This window comes from Ranitomeya imitator, chromosome 6 (assembly GCF_032444005.1).
Source record: "Ranitomeya imitator isolate aRanImi1 chromosome 6, aRanImi1.pri, whole genome shotgun sequence".
Lineage (NCBI taxonomy): Eukaryota > Metazoa > Chordata > Amphibia > Anura > Dendrobatidae > Ranitomeya > Ranitomeya imitator.
Genome location: NC_091287.1, coordinates 431,490,489 through 431,511,769, shown reverse-complemented (window position 1 = coordinate 431,511,769; position 21,281 = coordinate 431,490,489). Strand labels below are relative to the sequence as shown.

Below are 21,281 nucleotides of genomic sequence, written 5' to 3'. Positions count from 1 at the left end.
TTTGTACTGAGAGACTTAGATAACACCTTTATAAGCTGCTTGGTCCAATTCTAGTAAATTGACTCTTTAGAAGCAACCTTGTCCTCCTTGTGCACATTAGTTCTTTAAAAGCAACTATGGCATGTCTTTAGAAGCATATGAGTCTTTTACGTTTATCTGGGGTTCAAAGAACAAGGGGCATCTTATCACATGGTTGACATATATCAATATTTTGCATTGAGAAAAATTCAGGAGCCTAGGGGGAGGTGAGAAAAAGGTTTCCTTAATTTGCCTTTTGCTGATTTGCAGTCTTTCTGATACATAATAATAATAATAATCTTTATTTTTATACATTATTTCATCATGTTTCTACTTTGCTTTTGGCATTATATAGAGCAGCGACTCGACCATATTACAAAACAGGTAAAATCGTGCAAAATCTGAGCACAAAGCTCTAGTTACCATCTAAATACTGTTTTTAATCCCCCCCCACACACACACACAGCAGTTGATGCCTTCAAGAAAAGAGAATCTCCCCAGAATTTGTGTTCACACTGGTAAAATAAATACAAAATGCAATACTTAGGAAAACTATCCGATTTGATAATGTTATGTATTTAAGGAAAGTTGAGAATCTAGTTTTATCTTGTGTTTTTCTCAGAAATGATAGGTTATATTTAAAAGCCAAAGTTCATCCATACAACTCAGAACAAAATCACTAAAAGTGTCAAGCTGTTATCCCGATTTTGGTAAAATGCTGCAAAAAACGCAGTGCGATCCTATTTTGTGTACATATGGCCTAAACATGGCAATTGCAACCTACCTATGCCTTGCCCGTCACACTGTTAATATCGTCTATGTGTCTTGTCCCACAAATCTGTGCTTCTCAATGCTGGTATAGTAGGTATCTATCCCTTCACACTGCTTTAAAGGTCTATAGTACTGGAAGCTGCTTAATACGTACAGTGATGAATGAGGTTAACCTTCTGAGAATCATTAGAAATACAGGTTCTCACTTTCACTTGTTAGTACAAAATGTCAGACGATCAGTAACATTACAGTAATAACTCCATAGTCTAATGCAGGCAGTAACGTTTGATTTAGGCCACAATTAGTGTCACTTACCATTTTACAGAACCAGCTATTATCTTTTTGGTCATCCTCCATTTCAAGTCGCACTTTTTGGATAGATCCAAGACTACCGTTGATCTCTACTGTGTGTATGGATTCACCCCCGGTTAGTTCTTCTTTTGCATATTCGACAGGTTTATAATTTCCATATTTACAGCAAATTGTTAAAGACACAGTAGAATTATTTACAAGGTTGTAAACATTTTCTGTTAGCAGAACGACATCGATCGTCCCTGTATAAACAGTTAATACAATTTTTGTCATTACTGTCTCACTGCAAAGTTAACTGTAAAGAACACATTTACTATACTGATGATGCAACAACTTCCCACAACTGATAAATGATGTCTCCTGGCAAATTGCACAGTAATCACATTGTCTCTTAAGCAGTTCTGTAAACTTTTTTTTGCTAAACCCTCCTAATTATGTATGTTATGTAGCGCAAGTACATAAAACTATTTATCGATCACTGTCTTCCCTGGTTTTCCTAAAAAAAAACCCACTTCAAATGTGCTTGGAACATTTTAAAATTTCAATGTAAACTTCACTTTGCTGTTCATACGAGGATGATGAGATTTGTGAGTATTTTTTTTTTCTAATGAGGATTTTAAGAACGCTGCATGGAAAGAAAGGAAAGCCATCACTTCTATGATGTGGATTCCTCATAGAATCGTCTCCAAATTTGACACTCTCAAGTAAAAAGTTTTCAAAACAAACACTTAAAGGTGAAGAAGCACTTCCATCTAAGTTTTTATCCTTTTAATATATTGCAACCATTATATAGCACTGTGTACTTACAATTGCTCATTTTGCCTTTCTTCCCAACTGATTCTTCTCTATGTAGAAACAGGAAATCTCTTTTCCCTTCATGAGTCATCCCCACTTCAACTCCTGATGCAACTGTTTCCTCCTTCCCCCACTGCCAGGGTCTTTACAGTAATGACTCAAGCAATGAAAAGAGACTTCCTGATTCTGCACAGAGCTTAGGGAGACTCAGTTAGTCATTTTTTAATCAGGTGATGTCATAGACATAATGGAAAAGAGAAGAATTAGCTGGGTAGAAAGGCAAAATGATCAATTTTAAGTACACAGTGCTATATAATATGATGACTGCAATACAGTATATTAGAATGATTCAAATTTCAATGGGAGTGTTTTTTGTAAGTTTCAAAAGTTTCTTCAAAAACTTCACAATCAGTTCATAAAATCCTTCAGGAAAAGAAAAAAAACAAGCATATCAGATTTTTATGTGTGTGTCCAGCACCTCTGTCTGAACCTATCATTAGGTTATGTTCTTATAACATCTTTTCCAAGTGGATTCCTGTCCAGAAACTGCTTTAAAATGTGCTAACTACACTGAAAAGAATGATCATATGTGCTTCCATGTAAACACTACTGTACTTGTTGTTCAAATGTTCAGGCTTTTAGGCTATGTGCACACGTTACGGATTTGCCTGCAGATTTTTCCGCACAGAATCTGCATCTCTTGTCGGAAAACGCAGCTAAAAATCTGCATGTTTTTGGTGCGTTTTTTATGCTTTTTTTTGTGCGGATTTGTATGAAAGCTAAATAAAGATCTATTATTGAACAAAAAAAAAAAGAATTGTGATGTCATTTCTTGTCCAACCTCTTAATTTACATACTCCATTGAAGAAGAATGTTTACACACACAGATAGATAATAAACAGATAGATCTATAGATAGATACAGTAGATAGATATGTAGATGGATATATAGATATATCTATAGATAAATAGAGAGATAGGTCTATAGATAGATCTATAGATAGATATATCTATAGATAGAGATCTGTCGATAGATAGATAATACCAAGCCCGATGTTTAGTAATAAACATAATAAAATGGTACATAAAGAGTTAAATAAAGACACACACACAAAATCTCTATTGGTCAGGTTCACACTTGCGAGAAACTTGCACGAGTCTCGCACCTCAATACCTGGCACTGCCGTCGGCACTGGGACCGGAGCATTCAGCTATAATTAATAGCCAGAATGGCTGTGGAGACAGCTGCGGGCTGATATTCATAGCCTAGGAAAGGGCCATAGATATTGGCCCCCCTGGCTACAAATACCAGCTCCCAGCCACCCCAGAAATGGCGCATCTGTAAGATGCACCAATTCCGGCGTTTAGCCTCTCTCTTCCCACTCCCTGTAGTGGTGGCATATGGGGTAATAAGGGGTTAATGTAATCATTGTATTGTAACGTGACATCAAGCCCGATTAGTAATGGAGAGGCGTCAATAAGACACCTATCCATTACTAATCCTATAGAAGTGAAAGAATTAAAAAAAAGACACAGCCAGAAAAAAGTATTTTAATATTCTTAATTTCAAGATACTTACAACCATGTCTAATTCCCCAAAGCCATCAATTGCCTGCAAAAAATAAAAAATAATAAACCAACCGTATACTCTGACGCAGTCCAATTAATAACGAGTGTCCCGCGACGATCTCACCTATAGAGCAGTCACATCAGGAGATCTATAGGCCTACAGTGACACACTGACAGGAGACAATGGCTCCTGCAGTGTTATCACTGAGGGTTCAATGAGTTCCTTGCTCTTACTTTACGGCACTGCTGCGTGAGACTTTTCCCACGCAGCTGGGCCGCAAGTGACAGTATGAACTTTACTGTACTCACAGCGGCGAAGAGATACAGTGCCGAAGGATACCTTCCGTCAATGTATCATCGGTGCCACTGGAGAGCGGTTGAATCTGCTGATGCGATAGCTCTCTATGGGAGATCGTCGTGGGACACTCATTATTACACGGATTACTGCGGGTCAGGGAGTATATTGTTGGTTTATTATTTTTATATTTCTTATAGGTGATCGAGGGCTTCGGGGACTAGGTGAGTATGTACTGTTTCTTGTATGTACTGTCTGTACTGTATGTGTGTATGTGTTGTGTTTTTTTTTACACTTGAACACAGTAGCCGGATGATGGGACTATACTGTCCCATCATCTGGCTACCTGTCACTGTAGCAGGCATAGCCGGATGGGACTAGTAGAGCCATCAAATGATGTCTGCCTACATACAGACTCGCACACACACAGCCCCCCCACACACACAGTCCCGCACACACCCACGCACACCCACCCACACAGACACACCCCCCCGCAGACCCTCGCACACAGACTCACACACAGCCCCGCAGACCCCTGCACATCCCCGCACAGCTCCACAGACCCCCGCACACAGACACACACACCCACACAGCCCCACAGACCCCGGCACATCCCAACACAGATCAGCCCCTCCCGATATGCAGCGTTTCGGGCACGCAACTCCGCAGCAAAACCGCAGATCTTTTTAAACCTTCGGTTTTGCTGCAGATTTGACTGAATCAATGGAAGTCAATGGGTGCTGAAATGCTGCAGATCCGCAAAAAGAATTGACATGCTACGGAAAATAAAACGCTGCGATTCCGCGCTTTTTTTCCGCAGCATGTGCACAGCATTTTTGTATTTTCCATTGATTAACATTGTGTGCACAATGCTCTGCGAATTTGAGGTAATTCCACGCGTCCACAAACGCTGCGGAAATGCATCTAAATCTGCAACGTGTGCACAAAGCATTAACTTTTCCAAAGATGCCAAGCAGTTAACCATTTTTCAGAAGTTTTCCCCTCTGAAGACGAACTATACTTTATAATAGAAATCAATTGGAAGAATCAAAAGGCCCGAAAGATGCCCAGGCATCCTTTTGAACATTTTGACAGCTCTTTTGCTTCAAAAACTGACATCAGTTTTTTCATTGTTGAATGGAGTTAAAAAAATGTCTTGAAAATGCTAGTGCAAACAATGCCACAAAAACACTGGAAAAATGGTAAGAAAAATGCACCGGGTCAAAAACATTGAAAAAGCACTCCAAAAACAGAAAGTAAATTTGATAAAGGCACTTAAGGAAAAAAGCAGGTATTTTCTGAAGCATCTTTCTCTGGAAAAACTTCATCAGCCTGAAAAAAATTTATGCACACATCTAATATTTGCAGCAGATAAATCTGTTGCAAATACTGAAATGTTGGTGGGAAAAACACTGTAAAATATGTACATTTTTGCGTGTATTTTGATGCAATTTTTTCACACTCATTTAATTGGTCAAAAACACATTAAAATAGTTGACTTGCTGCAGATTAGAAACTGCTTCAATATTCTTATCTATCAGGTAAAAATCTGCCTTCTGTGAGCACAGACTTTTCCATTATTGAGATAAACAATGGCGGCTGGTTACTCCCAAAGTTCTATGGAGAGTGGAGGGGAAGGAGCTAGGGGCAGACACAGCAATCCTGCTGCAAGTTCGCCTGAAATTATAGGAACGCTTTAAAGGGATACTGTCAGAAAGTTTTTGCTACCTCATCTGAGAGCAGCTTGATGTAGACAAAGAGAAGCTGAATCCAATGATTTATCGCATTCAAGGTGCAGCCGTTCTGACACAATCAGTTTTCATATTTAGAATGAAGCAGAGCGGAGTAAGCTAACTCCACCCACACTAGGCTCTCAGTGTACAAAGTCCATAGACAGTGACATGCTTAGTTGCTGGACTAGTCCAGCAATGTTAATCTCTTAGTGATAAATCCTTCACAGTTAGTAAATAACAGCATGCCCTTTGACAAGTGACACATCTCTGAATTCTGTGTTTCAGCCCCTATCTCCTGCTGTCTTCAGATTACATAGCAAAAACTTGCTGACAGATTCCCTTTAAAGGGTAACTATACTTTCAGGTAGCATTTCAGAATAAACTGTTCTGTATGAGTACATTAGGGATAACAATATAACTGGCCATTGTATGACTTGTATCCTGCGTTTTCCCCAGTTTTCCCCCATCTGTAGGTGCTTTCTCTTTCTCTCAATTAACATTGGGCCCTGAGTGGGAGGTGGGTGAATAGCTGCTATGATATTTCCCATACACACCACAACATAGAGGCATTCTTGCTCCTCATTCCGGTTTCAACACACAGATAGAAGCAGCAGCAGAAAGGAATTTTTAGAAGAGTACTGGGCTATATGGATGTGAATCAAGCTCTAATGTGTGGTATTAGATTTGTTAGAAATCTCAGAGAGATCTTTTAGCGTCTCCCCCTGTCTGCTCCTCATGCCTCGTAACCCCCACTCTGTAATGACTGTACTGCGCTGTGTAAAGGTACCTTCACACTAAACGATATCGCTAGCGATCCGTGACATTGCAGCATCCTCGCTAGCGATATCGTTCAGTTTGACACGCAGCAGCGATCAGAATCCTGCTGTGATGTCGTTGGTCGGGGCTAGAGGGCCAGAACTTTATTTGGTCGCTGGCTCTCCCGCTGACATCGCTGAATCGGCGTGTGTGACACCGATTCAGCGATGCCTTCGCTGGTAACCAGGGTAAACATCGGGTTACTAAGCGCAGGGCCGCGCTTAGTAACCCGATGTTTACCCTGGTTACCATCCTAAAAGTAAAAAAAACAAACGCTTCATACTTACCTTCAGCTGTCTGTCCTCCGGCGCTGTGCTTTCCTGCACTCACTGTGAGCACAGCGGCCGGAAAGCAGAGCGGTGACGTCACCGCTCTGCTTTCCGGCCGCTGTGCTCACAGCCAGTACAGAGAAGCAAAGCGCCGAGGACAGACAGCGGAAGGTAAGTATGAAGCGTTTGGTTTTTTTTTAGGATGGTAACCAGGGTAAACATCGGGTTACTAAGCGCGGCCCTGCGCTTAGTAACCCGATGTTTACCCTGGTTACCGGCATCGTTGGTCCCTGGAGAGCTGTCTGTGTGACAGCTCTCCAGCGACCAAACAGTGACGCTGCAGCGATCCGGATCGTTGTCTGGATCGCTGCAGCGTCGTTTAGTGTGAAGGTACCTTAACACTGCACCACAGTGACATAGCAGTTCAGATGTCAGCTGTTATTCCAGAGTGGTAGACAAGCTAAGGAGGCGAGTGCAAGAGGAAGAAGTAGCTCATAAGTGGGGAAAGAAACATATATTACACATTATCTTATATTAGCTTATAATATTGATTTATGCAAAATTTCTTGAAAGCTTCATTTCAATCAATGGACGAAGGTAGACTAGATTAATTATTTTGTTGACTTACAGTATATGATATAGAAAGTAAAGATGCAAATTGAATATAAAAGCATACTTTATTTATCAATCTATAATATATATAACCTCGACAGATTTGTCAGAAAACCTTTAGCTTCCTTTCAGAATCATCATTTTTTATGAAATACCATACTACAAAATAAATCAACAAATTTGGGACATTGATTGCAAACAAGTAATTTTCCTAACTAATTCATTCAAGACCATGTTGCAAAATGAGGACATCCCAATGAATGTCTAAAGGTACCGTCACATTAAGCAACTTACCAACGAGAATGACAACGATCCGTGACGTTGCAGCGTCCTGGATAGCGATCTCGTTGTGTTTGACACACAGCAGCGATCAGGATCCTGCTGTGACATCGCTGGTCGTAGCTGAAAGTCGGGAACTTTATTTGGTCGTCAGGTCGGCGTGATTCGTCATGTTTGACAGCAAAAGCAACGATGCCTACAATGTTTTTACATGGAGCTAACAACCAGCGAGAACGATAAGTACGTCACTGGATCGCCCCTGCATCGTTCAGCTGTTACAGTGTTTGACGTCTCTACAGCGACCTAAACAGTGACGCTGCAGCGATCGGCATCGTTGTCTACATCGCTGCAGCGGATGTGACGGTACCTTAAGGTATAAAGCTAAAGTTTAGACAACAAAATTATAATTAACAAGAATACAAGGCAGTTATTTAACAATAAATACCCCTTCCCATTTCATGTTGTCAGCTAAGGCACCAGTTAGAAGAGAAATGTCACAAAACCTGAGTGCCACGTTGGTTCTGTTCGTAGTCGCCTGTCAACTCCAAAACAAGCAACCGCAAACAGGCTTGGCTCAAGCTACTACACTAAACTACTACACAGAATCTAGGGGTTGCCCTGGCCTTCACCATTTAAGCCTAGTATAGGCATCTGGACTCACATACATGCCCCAGGCCAAAAGCCATAGAGTCAGCTACTGTTTGGTGGCGCAAGCTTGCAAGACTGATAGCCAGGTAGCCGGGTCAGTTCCAGGGGGTTACATCAGGAACAAAGTCATAAAACAAGAGGATGGTTAAAATACATGCCAACGTCAGAAAACAGGAGGAATCAGGAAAATAGCAGAAGCACAGACTGGAGCACAAGTCAGGTAGCAAAACTAATTGACTTGCAGTAGAAGTCAGAGACCCAGGGGTTTAAGGCTATGTTCAGACATTGCATATTTGCAGCATTTTTTTATTGCAAATTTTAAGTTGCGTTTTACAGTACCAGCAAAGTCTGTAAGATTTTAAATTGAGAGTCCTCAGCGGTTGATACCTTGTTAAAGGTATCAACCGCTGAGGACTCTCAATTCTAAATATTTTTTTATCTACTGGCTAACACTGTACCAAGATATATATCTTTCCTGTAAGATTAAAAAAAAAAAAAAAAAAACTGCTGCGTTTTTGCAAACTGTAGCATGTAATTTCTTTCAGCTATTTTTCTGCGTATTTGCAGCGTTTTTTCACCAATAGGAAAAAATGAGTAAGTGCAAAAAATGCAGGCATCAGTTTTTGCTGCGTTTTTGGTGCAAAAACCTAAAGAACTTAAATCACAACTTTTATATAGGCCACTAAACTTTATCAGCAGGCACAGGAGACAACAAAAGAGCAGCAATAAAAAGGCAGTAGAGATGGGAAAATCCGAACAGTAAAGTTCGGCGTCCGTACCGAACACCTACTGTTCGGGCACGTACACTGAACACAGACTTCACCAGGAGTGTTTGTCACTCTGTAATGGGCATGACAGCGAGACAAACACCGCTTCTGATTGGCAGTGAAATCATCCCCGCCGGTCAGAGAGCCGCGGTTCCCACACTACCAATAGACAGCATGAGCGCTCAGCCGTGATCAGAGGTGTAAAGTTTACCTCCGGTCACTGGTGTCAGCTGATAGGACTACAGCTCCCATCATCCGACACCTGCTGCTGCTAATAACAGCGAGAGCAGGAGAGGCTGATGGGTGCATTCATTAGCCGGCTCCTGCGCTGTAAATAAATAATTAAAAAAAAAAAAAACATGGCCTGGGTTCCCCTGTATTTTTGATAACCAGCCAGGCAAAACTCACAGCTGGGGGCAACCCTCCACTGTCAGCTTCAGCAAGGCTGGTTATCAAGAATTGAGGGGTCCCGACTCCCTACGCCATATTTTTTAATTATTTAAATAAATAATTTAAAAAAATTACATGAGGTCCCGCCATTTTTGACAACCAGCCTTGCTAAAGCAAACAACTGGGGCTGGTATTCTCAGGATGGTAAGGGGTGTGAGGCAGTGATGAGGGTCATATGCAAGGGTCATTATGTGTCTCCTAGGATGCGCACACAAGCATATTGAGGCCATGGGAGTGCATTGCAGTAACAGGCATAGCTGTGATTGCAATGTAGAAGAAAAGTGAGTGTTGGCTTTGGACAAGCTATCTGTCCAAAGCAGATTTAGGAAAACCTGTCCTGGGCTTTTATTTTTGAAACAGACTACAGGAAGGTAGTGGGGCAGTTTGTTTCCTCCCCGTAGTGGGTTTTCCATGTGGCCTACGGCCACAGGTTATTGTGAAAAACCCTTGCAGCAGAGGCTTGGGTGTGTCAGTGTGGAGTTTGCAAGTCGCAGAGCAGTTGGTTTTTCAAAAGCTCAGCCTGAGTGAGGGAACACAGAGCCAAGTGGAGTAAACTCCTGGCACCTTGCTGCATGATACGGTGTTGCAGTCGCCCTCGGCAACAAGACGTATTTACGGACTGTCTTGTTTCCAAAATGTTTATTTTGTTTGTGAGCTTTTGGACATTAAAACTACATCAACTTTGAACTTTCCTGGGTCACTGCCTCGTCACTGCACTGTGAGGACACCGCTGCACTACAGAGGTGATGGATATTGGCCCCCAGCCTAAAAATAGCAGCCTGCAGCTGCCCAGAAAATCTATTAGATGCGGAAATTCTGGTGCTTTGCCTGGCTCTTCCCACTTGCTATATAGCGGCGGCAAGTGGGGTTCACATTTGTGGGGTTGATGTCCTTTGTATTGTCAGGTGACATCAAGTCCACAGTTTAGTAATGGAGTGGGGTCTATGAGACACCTCACAGTCTCATAGACCTGAAGTAGCTAGCAATAAGTCTGGCTCTAAATCCCATTGAACATCTGTGGGGAGATCTTAAAATTGCTGTTTGCAAAAGAAGAGTGGTCCAAAATTCCAGATGTGAGGTCTAAGAAGTTTATTGATGGTTTATAGAAAGTGACTGATTGCAGTTATTTATTCCTAATGGTGTGCAGCTAAATATTAAGCTGAAGTTGCCAACAATTTTGACCTGCCCATGTTGGGGGATTAGTGTGAATTTATGTCCAATTTGTGTTTTTCACAGTTTTTTTCTGTTGATCCAATACACACAAATGAAATGTCACGGAGTTACTGCGACAGAGCAATACCAGAAGACCACGGTGTCTGACGGCTTCTGCTATATCGCTGAGGAGAAGCACTTCTCCTGTGTATTAAAGGTGTTTTGTTTTCTTTCAGCAGGACACAATAGGCCTTGTGGAAATTCCTGCTTTCAGCTGTGCTCGGTTAGCCACTCCTTTCTCCTATAAGAGCTAGGCTTTCTGATTAGATCCTTGTCTGAAATAGCACTTGCTTGATAGACCTGGAGTAGTGAGGAGATGGTGTTTGGAGAGCTGGAGGAATTTATTGTGCGACAGTTGTATGGTTTGTACGCTTAGAATATTCCTCATCCTTACCTGCTTTATTTACCCTCCCCGTCCTTCACACCCTGGTGGATACCTTTGTTATTTGTGTGAGCATATTTTGTGTGAGTGGAATTTTCTTTATACCCTTGTCCTTGTTCCCCTGTTTGTCCGGTTGATGTACTGTTGTACACTATAGCGCCTCTCTTCCCCGGGTGAAGAGGGGGACAGACGCAGGGCAGCGCAGTCAGGAGACAGGGCGAGGGCGGAGGCCCCGGCATCCTCACCATCTGAGGTATCCCGGGGAACAGGGCGAGTTAGGGCGCCCCCTAGAGCTAGGACCAGGAAAGGTGCCCCTGGTCCCAGTTTACTCGCCAGTCCAATCGTGACAGGAAATAAACGTGTGTATAGCATAACATGTGTAACTGCAATCATTTTCTGAGAGAAATGCATCCTTTTCTGAAACAATTTTAAGTGTGCCAACACTGCCAGCCATCACTGTATACAGTATATGCGAGAGAAAGAGAGAGACTTTGCAAGCTTTTAAAATTGATTGAATTCTATTACATTGATGCATATGTGGAAAGTCGAGGGCTGCAGTTGGGATGATTTCACAGCGGTAATTTCTCAGCTATGATGGTTTGTCATCTCGAAGTGTAACTGAGAATTATCAGCAGCAAATTTATGTCACATATATAAAAAGTTTGTGTGTTTGTGGTACATTATTAAATGTGTTTTATGGAGCGTTATAGCAAACTGTTTGTATATTTCACTCTGACACAAGTCCACCGGGACCTGTAACAAGTCACTAAATACTCCAGTTTTAAGATATTTATATCACAAATTGCATTCCTATGTTAGTTTCTCCTTTTTACGCTGTCCACTGAACCATCGCTAACACATAATGTGAGTTGACTAAATGATCGTCCTTTTCTGCTCTGAGGTATTATACACTGCTCAAAAAAATGAAGGGAACACTAAAATCCAACATCCTAGATATCTTGAATGAAATATTCAAGTTGTAAATTTTTATTCACTACGTAGTGGAATGTGTTGAGAACAATAAAACCTAAAAATTATCAACGTAAATCACAACTAATATCCCACGGAGGTTTGGAGTTGGAATGATGCTCAAAATCGATGTGGAAAATGAAGTTACAGGCTGATCCAACTTCAGTGAAAATGCCTCAAGACAAGGAAATGATGCTCAGTAGTGTGTGTGGCCTCCTTGTGCCTGTATGACCTCCCTACAATGCCTGGGCATACTCCTCATGAGGCGGCAGATGGTCTTCTGAGGGATCTCCTCCCAGACCTGGACTAAAGCATATGCCAACTCCTGGACAGTCTGTGGCACAACGTGACATTGGTAAATGGTGCGAGACATGATGTCCCAGATGTGTTCAATCGGATTCAGGTCTGGGGAATGGGCGGGCGAGTCCATAGCTTCAATGCCTTCATTTTGCAGGAACTGCTGACACACTCCAGCCACATGAGGTCTGGCATTGTCCTGCATTAGTAGGAACCCAGGGCCAACCGCACCAGCACATGGTCTCACAGGGGGTCTGAGGATCTCATCTCGATACCTAATGGCAGTCAAGCTACCTCTGGCGAGCACATAGAGGGCTGTGCAGCTCTCCAAAGAAGTGGCACTACACACCATTACTGACCCACTGCCAAACCGGTCATGCTGAAGGATGTTGCAGGCAGTAGATCGCCCTCTATGGCATCTCCAGACTCTGTCACATCTGTCACATGTGCTCAGTGTGAACCTGCTATCATCTGTGAAGAGCACAGGGGCAAATTTGCCAATCCTGGTGTTTTGTGGTAAATGCCAAGCATCCTGCACGGTGTTGGGCTGTGAGCACAACCCCCATCTGTGAACGTCAGGCACTCAGACCATCCTCATAGAGTCAGTTTCTAACCGTTTGTGCAGACACATGCACATTTGTGGCCTGCTGGAGGTCATTTTGCAGGGCTCAGGCTGTGCTCCTCCTGTTCCTTTTTGCACAAAGGCTGAGGCAGCGGTCCTGCTGCTGGGTTGTTGCCCTCCTTTTGCCACCTCCACGTCTCCTGGTGTATTGGCCTGTCTCCTGGCAGCGCCTCCAGCTTCTGGACACTATGCTGACAGACACAGCAAACCTTCTTGCCACAGCTCGCATTGATGTGCCATCCTGGATGAGCTGCACTACCTGTGCCACTTGTGTGGGTTGTAGAGTCCGTCTCATGCTACCACGAGCGTGAAAGCACAACCAACATTCAAAAGTGACCAAAACATCAGCCAGAAAGCATTAGTACTGAGATGAGGTCTGTGGTCCCCACCTGCAGAACCACTTCTTTATTGAGTGTGTCTTGATAATTGCCAATAATTTCCATCTGTTGTCTCTTCCATTTGCACAACAGCATGTGAAATTGTCAATCAGTGTTGCTTCCTAAGTGGACAGTTTGATTTCACAGAAGTTTGATTAACTTGGAGTTATATTCTGTTGTTTAAGTGTTCCCTTTATTCTTTTGTGCAGTGTATTTGACTGCCAGAAATGTAGCTACAGTATATTTAGGCCAAGCTCACATTCTGCAGTTTCCTAATAGTATGTTACATTTTAGCTATCCTTTTAGCCAAAAGCTGAGCCTAAATGGAGGGTGTGTTTACACGTGTTTCAATTACTGTAATAATTTATTGTTAAAACAAAATCCAGCTCACCATACCGACATTCCCAAGAGCTCGGAGCACGGAACCGCTGTGTCAGGGCGTAGACGAACAGGAAAGAGAAGGAGATCCAGCTCAACGAAATAGTGAAAAATCCATAGTTTATTTCACTTAAAATATAGTGAAAGGACAAAACATCAGCATACAAAAAAATATTTTAAAACCAAGGTCAACGCGTTTCCGGTGACTAAGCACCCTTAATCAATTTTTTTGTATGCTGATGTTTTGTCCTTTCACTATATTTTAAGTGAAATAAACTATGGATTTTTCACTATTTCGTTGAGCTGGATCTCCTTCTCTTTCCAATAATTTATTGTTACATTGTAGCAAACAGGATTTCAGAAATCTTATTAAGGCTGATGCTACACAGCATACATTTTCAGCACTTCTCACTAAAATCACGTTCCAAAATTTGTGCAACTTTTTTTTAGAGCTGTGAATTTGCAGCAAATAAATTGTGAAGCAACAGTGAAGAAGCAGATAAGTAATATTCCTGCAACTTGCAATAAAGTCTATAGCAAGTGATTCCCTTGCGACCTGCAACCAGTAATTGAATATCAGACAAAACATCAGATCGCACTGGGACCAATGTTATTCTGTGGGTCTGTACACAAGTCAAATTTTTTCCTCAGACACAACCAGTCTGAGGAAAAAAAAATATCACCAAAGGCCACAGATTGATCCGATATTCAGATTGCATTAGGCCATGCAAGTTATTGAGTCTGCGGAGACCATTGGACTGAACACGGATGACGTTTGAGTGCAGTCCGATTTTCATAAACAGAATGGAGAAGATGGAAGAAATGTGTTTCTACTTCTTCTCATCACCCATACTGCCCAGTATACAAGTGCACAAAGGTCCACATAGGGCATTGTTCACACAATGGTACTGCATAGTGTCTGGTTCACAGCCTATTAGTCACGCCCCTACTTTTCGATTAGGCGGGCTGGCCAGCACATTCTCAATGCATCCCAGTGCGAACACCCCTCATGCGAGACTGAACGTGTATACTGTGCAGTCACCCCCTCCATGAGTGGGTATGTGGAGAGTGGCTGTTGATCTGGTATTTTGCACCTGTGTTGCTAACATTTTGCTTTATGGGCTGGCTGCACCCTGCAGTGCATTTGTTTCAAGATCTGGGCAGGTAAGTGATGCTGCCTTTTTTTTCTGCTGTTGAAAACACTATGATCGCACTCTAATTAGAGTTTGATCAGAGTATGATTTGCATAAATCGACTCAATTCTCTCGGATGTGAGAATATACGGTCATCTGTACCTGCCCATAGAAACATTTACCACTTTGTGTAACAGTTGTAGTATGTCACAGGTCATAACGAAAAACCATAAGAAGTCAGAAGTCCGGGTACGTGCCCACGATCCGGAGTTGCTGCGGGTTGGACGCTGCGTACCTATGAAGTGTGAAACCCACAGTATTGAGATGTTACAGCATAGTGGATGTCATTTCAAGAAATCCCATGTCCACTGTGCTTCCTCAGACACCCGTGGATCATCCACGGAGATGGACATGCGGCGTGTCTTTCCAGACCCCAACGAAGTCTCTGCAACAGAAACTACATCAATAGAAATGTATTGAACGCAGTGACACTGCACGCTTCAGTAAACACATGCGGATTTACCTGCGTTCAATAAATGGCAGCGCTGCTAGTTCTGGATCGTGGGCACCTGGCCAACATTGTGTCACTGCCATTTCAGTGTCGCATGACACATATTGCCGTGGCCTAATGCAACCCAGCAAAAAAGATCTATTCTTCAAGGTCTTTACATGGCCACATGGCTTGAATAATGGATGTGTTTTCTACTGATTTCAATGAGCAGAATGACTGCATTGAAAGCATGAAAAATGGACTGTATACTGTACGTGATTTTTACTCATGAATTTCTGCCATATCATTTCTGTGTATAAAGAAAGTTAAAGAAAATTTCTCTCAAATTCAGGCGACTTTTTAAGTGTTTCAACACCGGCAGCAAACATATTTGTAAAAAATGCTGTCATTTGTTTAACAAGTCATAAACATATTTTAAATTGTAGCCATTCTTAAAAACAGTTCAAAAAGTCCTTAAAGTTGCCTCTCCAGTATTAGCTTTAAAAATGCTGCTTTTGCAAGTACTGCATGAAAATGCAAAGTGTGAACACTGCTGTAAGCCAGTTTCATGCACTGCAATTTTGATTTCACTGAATTTTCCTAAAACAATTAGTAGATAAGAAATAATTAGCTTTGGCTAAAGAAAAAAAAATCCAAAACATGACCGCGTATCGCCAATACTGGGTCCTTTCCGTAAGTAATCTTCCGCCCCAACTACCCTGCCCCTAAAAAACGCCACTTGCCAACCATTGAAATTAAAACGAAACACATTAATTTCTTTGGATAATTTGGCCACAGTGGCCATTTTTATTAAACAAACAATTACATGAATAACAACATGTATACCATTGCAAATGTAAAAAACCTTGAGGGGAGGGTTCTTGGAGCTAAAAAATCTGGCTCACAATAGGCAGAAAGCCACCACAACATTTTAAACCAAAAACACTTTTTTACCCTCTGCCGTAACCACCAGCTCGAGGGCACCATGTAACCCGTTTCGGGCAAACAAACCCCAAAGCTCCTGAGGTAAACTCCCCATCCAGAGCCCGTAACAAAAGCCAGATCAACCCCATAGGCATCATCACCAACTCCAAGAATCCCACCCCCGCCACACACGAACAGCCCTGACCACCTCAGGCTCGTGAGTGCCCCACCACCACCATAGCTCTTTCGACTCATTCCAGTAAACCGAGCGCCCACAAATCCATACCTATATCATTGAGATGCACTCCGTCATCACTTCAAAAGTTATCAATCCCGGACTCCACACCCAGAAATCCCAAACCTTTTTTTAATATGGCCATAAATTGAAAATGCAACAAAAAATCCCCCTTTTGGTGTCTTAACAAAGGGCCTGACCGAACCGGCCACAGACTCCAGTATGCTTCCAAACAATGTTGCGGGCACATCCCGCTACCGACAACTCTTCCCAACACCACCCACTTTCCCCTACCCAGCTGATCGGTCTTTGAACGCCTGATCCAGAAAACGATACCATCAGCCCAAAAATCGACATCTTCCGCTAGAAGACCACCCACCTTGTCTTTGCTCGGGGAAACCAACTCCCCCAAATGCAAAGCCCCAAAAAATGCTAACGAAAATGCTAACCAAAAAAGTACCACCTCGAACTGAGAGCAACAAATGTTCCCCAAGGCCTCACCCCACCGCTGCAACATCCCAAAGGAAATGGGCCTACGCTTATCAAAAGTCACATTGCCTTTTCGAAAACCCTTCAATTCTTGCCTTATCACAAAATCATTCGTCACATCCCTCGACCTTTGCAGCTGAAAACCGAAAGCCAAACCCGCAATAAATTTGTTTAACCTTGACACAGACCAACCCCATTCAACCACCTTACCTATCAGCGACAATAACGCCAGTGTCCTATCCTTTCCCACATACCCCATGCTGCTGTATAATCTGACTATGTCCTGCTCGACACCAAAGCTTGGATCAACCGACCTCCCCGTCCGCAACAATCTGCCACAAATGCGAAGGACATCCTGCTCCTGTAGCCTCCGAATCTGGTGCCAACTCCTGGAATCGTTCCCACTGCAAACGAGACAAAGCATTGGCTATAGAGTTTTGAACACCTGGCACGTGTACCACCAAAATCCATGCATTCAAATCCAGGCACTTCAACACCAATTCCCTTACCAACCTGATCACCGGGGGGGAGGAAGAAGATAGGCTGTTAATCACTGACACCACGCTCAAGTTATCACAATGAAAACGTACGTGGCGGTCCCTAAAAATGTCGCCCCAAATAAACACCGACACCACAATTGGGAACAACTCCAACAACGCCAAATTCTTGGTAAGCCCATTTTTCTGCCAGTCTTCTGGCCACACCCCGACACTCCATTTACCGCCACAATAGGCACCATAACCAACTCCACCTGCTGCGTCCATGTAGATCTCGCATTCAAATCCTCCTGCTGAATCAGCGACCTGCCGTTATAATTTTCCAAGAAACGCTGCCAAACGAGCAAATCCTCCTTATGCTCTCTACTCAAATGGATAAAATGATGAGCCATCCGGACCCCCGCCATAGCTCTGTACAATCTGCGGCAAAAAATCCTGCCCATCGGCATAATACGGCACGCAAAATTCAGGTGGCCAAGCAACGACTGCAACTCCTTCAATGTTGTTTTTCGCAATTTTCCAATCCTGAACAACTCCTGCGTAAGCAACAACAACTTGTCATCCGGCAACCTGCACTCCATTTTTCCCGAATTAATAAGTATCCCTAGATAACTCAAAACTGTGCAGGGGCCCTTAGTTTTATCCTGCACCAAAGGAACACCGAAATGTCCAGCCACCCATTCCATGGTAGCCAGTAAATGTCCACATGTGGCAGAATCCGGTGGACCTACAAACAAAAAATCATCCAAGTAATGAATGACCGAAGGAACATCCGAAACGTCTCTAACAACCCATTCCAGAAAAGTGCTGAAAATCTTGAACAATGAACAAGAAAGCGAACAGCCCATAGGCAAACACCTGTCCAAATTAAACCCTCCGTCCCAACAGCAACCTAATAAATGAATGCTCTCCGGTTGCACCGGCAGGAGCCTAAAAGCTGACTCAATGTCTGTCTTCGCCAGCAAGGCCCCGGCCCCGTACCTACGCACCCACTGTACCGCCGCATCAAATGACGTATATACAACGGAGCACAATTCTTCCACGATCCCATCATTCACAGAGCATCCCTTGGGATATGACAGATGCTCAATTAGACGAAACTTATTCGGTTCCTTCTTAGTTACCACTCCCAATGGGGAAACAATTACCCCTTCCATGGGCAACAAACTAAATGGCCCCGCCATTCTTCCCAACTCGACCTCTTTCGCCAACTTAGCCGTAACAACATCAGCATGTAAACTTGCCGACCTCAAATTTTTCGTAGAAAAGGGGATCACATGAGTCGGTTGAGGAATCTTAAAACCTTCAAGAAAACTTTCCCTAATAACCTCTGCCTTTAGATGGTCCGGGTATCTATTTAGATAGGGGGCCATCTTTTGAAGCCTCACTGGTGTCACCCCCCTGGCCGCCACCCACTGGTGGCTTGCCCCTTGATTTTTTAAAACACTTAGATGCCCCATGCGAGGCCCCATTACAATGGGAGCATACGTGTTTAAACTTGCAGGTATTGCCATACTTGCACTGGCCGTCATTAAATTGCCAACACGTACCCGTTTTCTCTTTTGACCCCTGTGACTCCTGTCCTCCTCCGCCTTGTCCTGGCTGCTGACCGCTACCCCCCGCCCCCTGAAAGGACTGACCATACCGCATCGGGGGCCATCACCTTCAACCACAATCCAATGTCCTTTTGATCCCATTTAATCTCAGGCCTAACCGCCTTCCGCTGTCTAAACTGCTCATTGTAGCGCAGCCACGCCTGGCCCCCATACGTACGATGTGCTTCCCCAATGGCATCCAAGTAACAAAAAAGACCCGAGCAATTTTCTGGGAATTTCTCCCCTATAACACTTGCCATAATAGCAAAAGCTTGCTGCCAGTTTACAAACGTTTGAGGAATCAGGCGCCAACGTCTCTTTTCCTCCTCTTCCTTTTTGCTATCATCTTTCTTTCCTTTGTCCAAGTTAAATTTTTCCAAAGAAAGGAGAGAGAAAATCTCCACGTATTCATCTTTCCAAATTTTTTCTTTCACCTCTTTCTTCAAATGGGCCCCGAGCGGGCCCTCAAAACACATGTAGACCTCCCCTTTTGCCCTATCATCTAATTTGACCGCATCACTCTTCCCTGTTTCAGCTTGAACCGACACCCCAGCCGCAGGAGTCGGTGACGCGCCACAAGACCTCGCTATCTCGCCAGCCCCCCCACTCCGCAACCAGAATCTGTCAACCAAGCCCCTGCGGGTGACCCTCCCACACTATCCACCACCCCACCATCCAATCTCCTCAAAATATGCGACATACCCACCAAAAGCTCTCTAACGCCCGGAAATCCTGAGCTACCATCCCCTCCCCACTCCCCGCCACACCCGGCACCGGAAAAGGACTAGACATATACTCACGAGGCTGCACGGGTGCTGTGTCCCCACCAGCCGTGCCTCCTGAATCCCGCCGCTTTCCATCGTCTCGATGATCGCTCCCGGATCCGGAGTCGTCGCTTCCACTCTGCTGCCCCAGGCCCGTGCCCCTGGCCTCCACATCACCAGGGGGGACCGAGACTGGTGAAACCGACCGATCCCTTGACCTCCTGCTGGATCTAGACCTGGCAATCTCCAGAAGTCCTCTGCGCCCTTCAGCCGGACTGGCCCCGCTAGCTGCCGCTCCCGCGTCCCGAGCCCTGCCGAAACGCTGCATTCGGCCTGCCCATCACCCTACTCTGCCGACCGGTTCCCGAGCCAAGTACACCTGGGGAACGTGGTCCCGGTGCGCCCGCCGCTGCACCACCAGCCTCCGAACTCCTCATCGCTGCTGTCCCCACTGGGCTCCTCCCATGCACTGTCGCCGCAGCCGATTGCGCTGCTCCCCGGCAGGTCCTGGATCCACTCCCGGGCGCCGAAGCCCCGTCGCGCCCGAGACAAGGCCGCACTTCCGGTGCGGCCCTGGCGTCCGGCCGCACCTGCACAGTACTCGCCGCGCACCACCGACTCATGCTGGCAGAGCTGCCAGGTGAATTCCTGCCTGAGGGGGGAGCGGGCGGGGTTGCTATACCACATCCCACAGCCCCCGCAGGGCCCCGGGAGGGGCTCCGTGGCCTGCGTCTGCCGCACGGTGTCATGTTGGGGGGCGTCTCTCAGGCGGCCTCGTCCTCCTGGTCCTGCTGCCTCGGCTCCCACTGTCTCCGAGATGCCCGGTGAGCTGCTCCTCCAGCCATCCAACCCTCCTGGACCATGCCTCTCTCCTAAGCTGTGTGACCAGGCTGTCCACCTTGGCCATGGTAAGTCATGCTGTGGCAGCAGGTCTTCTCGCTTCCACTGGCACCGCAGTAGTGATCCCGTCCCTCACTTTTCCTAGCCCCCGCCTCCTTGTCCCAACAAAACGCCCCCCCCCCATTCATAACCCCACCAATCCCGGGACAATACTTATTTACTTTTAAAACTTTCCATTCCTCCTCTTGGCAAAGCAGTCATGTGGGGGCTTCCTTCTAGCTGCGCCCATTACAGCCCCCCTCCCCCCGCTTTATATACTGCTATTTCCTCAACAAACTGGTAAGCAAAACAAGGTGGAAGGCAGACAAATAGATGGCATCCTATCAGACGTTCATAAAAATATATTGGTTGTTTTGCTTCATTCTTTTTTTCTTTCACTATTTCAGTTTATACAAAAATGGTTTTCTATTAAATGATTATAGTGAATCTCCTGATTTGTCTGAGCTTTTGCCTTAAATACAATCTTAATATAGATTTGCACAAGATCAGGCAAGAGAAGTAAAGGTTTTTATTTTATCAAAGGCATTCAAAAACGTCGACTGGAAGCCACTTAAAAAAATTATTTCTTTTGGGGAGTTTTGGAGGCTTTTTTCATTTACTAAAGCATTCCCTAATGTCTTTTGAAGAGTTTTGGAAGAGTTTTTTTTCTCATGCAGCCTATTGATTGGACATTGGCATGCTCAT

General features: G+C 44.3%; 1 protein-coding gene across 1 annotated transcript in view; it reads right to left on the bottom strand.

Moving 5' to 3' along the window:
* The window catches only part of LOC138642825 (lipoxygenase homology domain-containing protein 1-like), a 302,432-nt gene that overhangs the window by 125,308 nt on the left and 155,843 nt on the right, over positions 1-21,281 (bottom strand). The window contains exon 15 of the mRNA XM_069731356.1: positions 1,105-1,343. Coding sequence (XP_069587457.1) covers positions 1,105-1,343 — 239 coding nt within the window. The remainder of the gene's footprint in view (positions 1-1,104; positions 1,344-21,281) is intronic.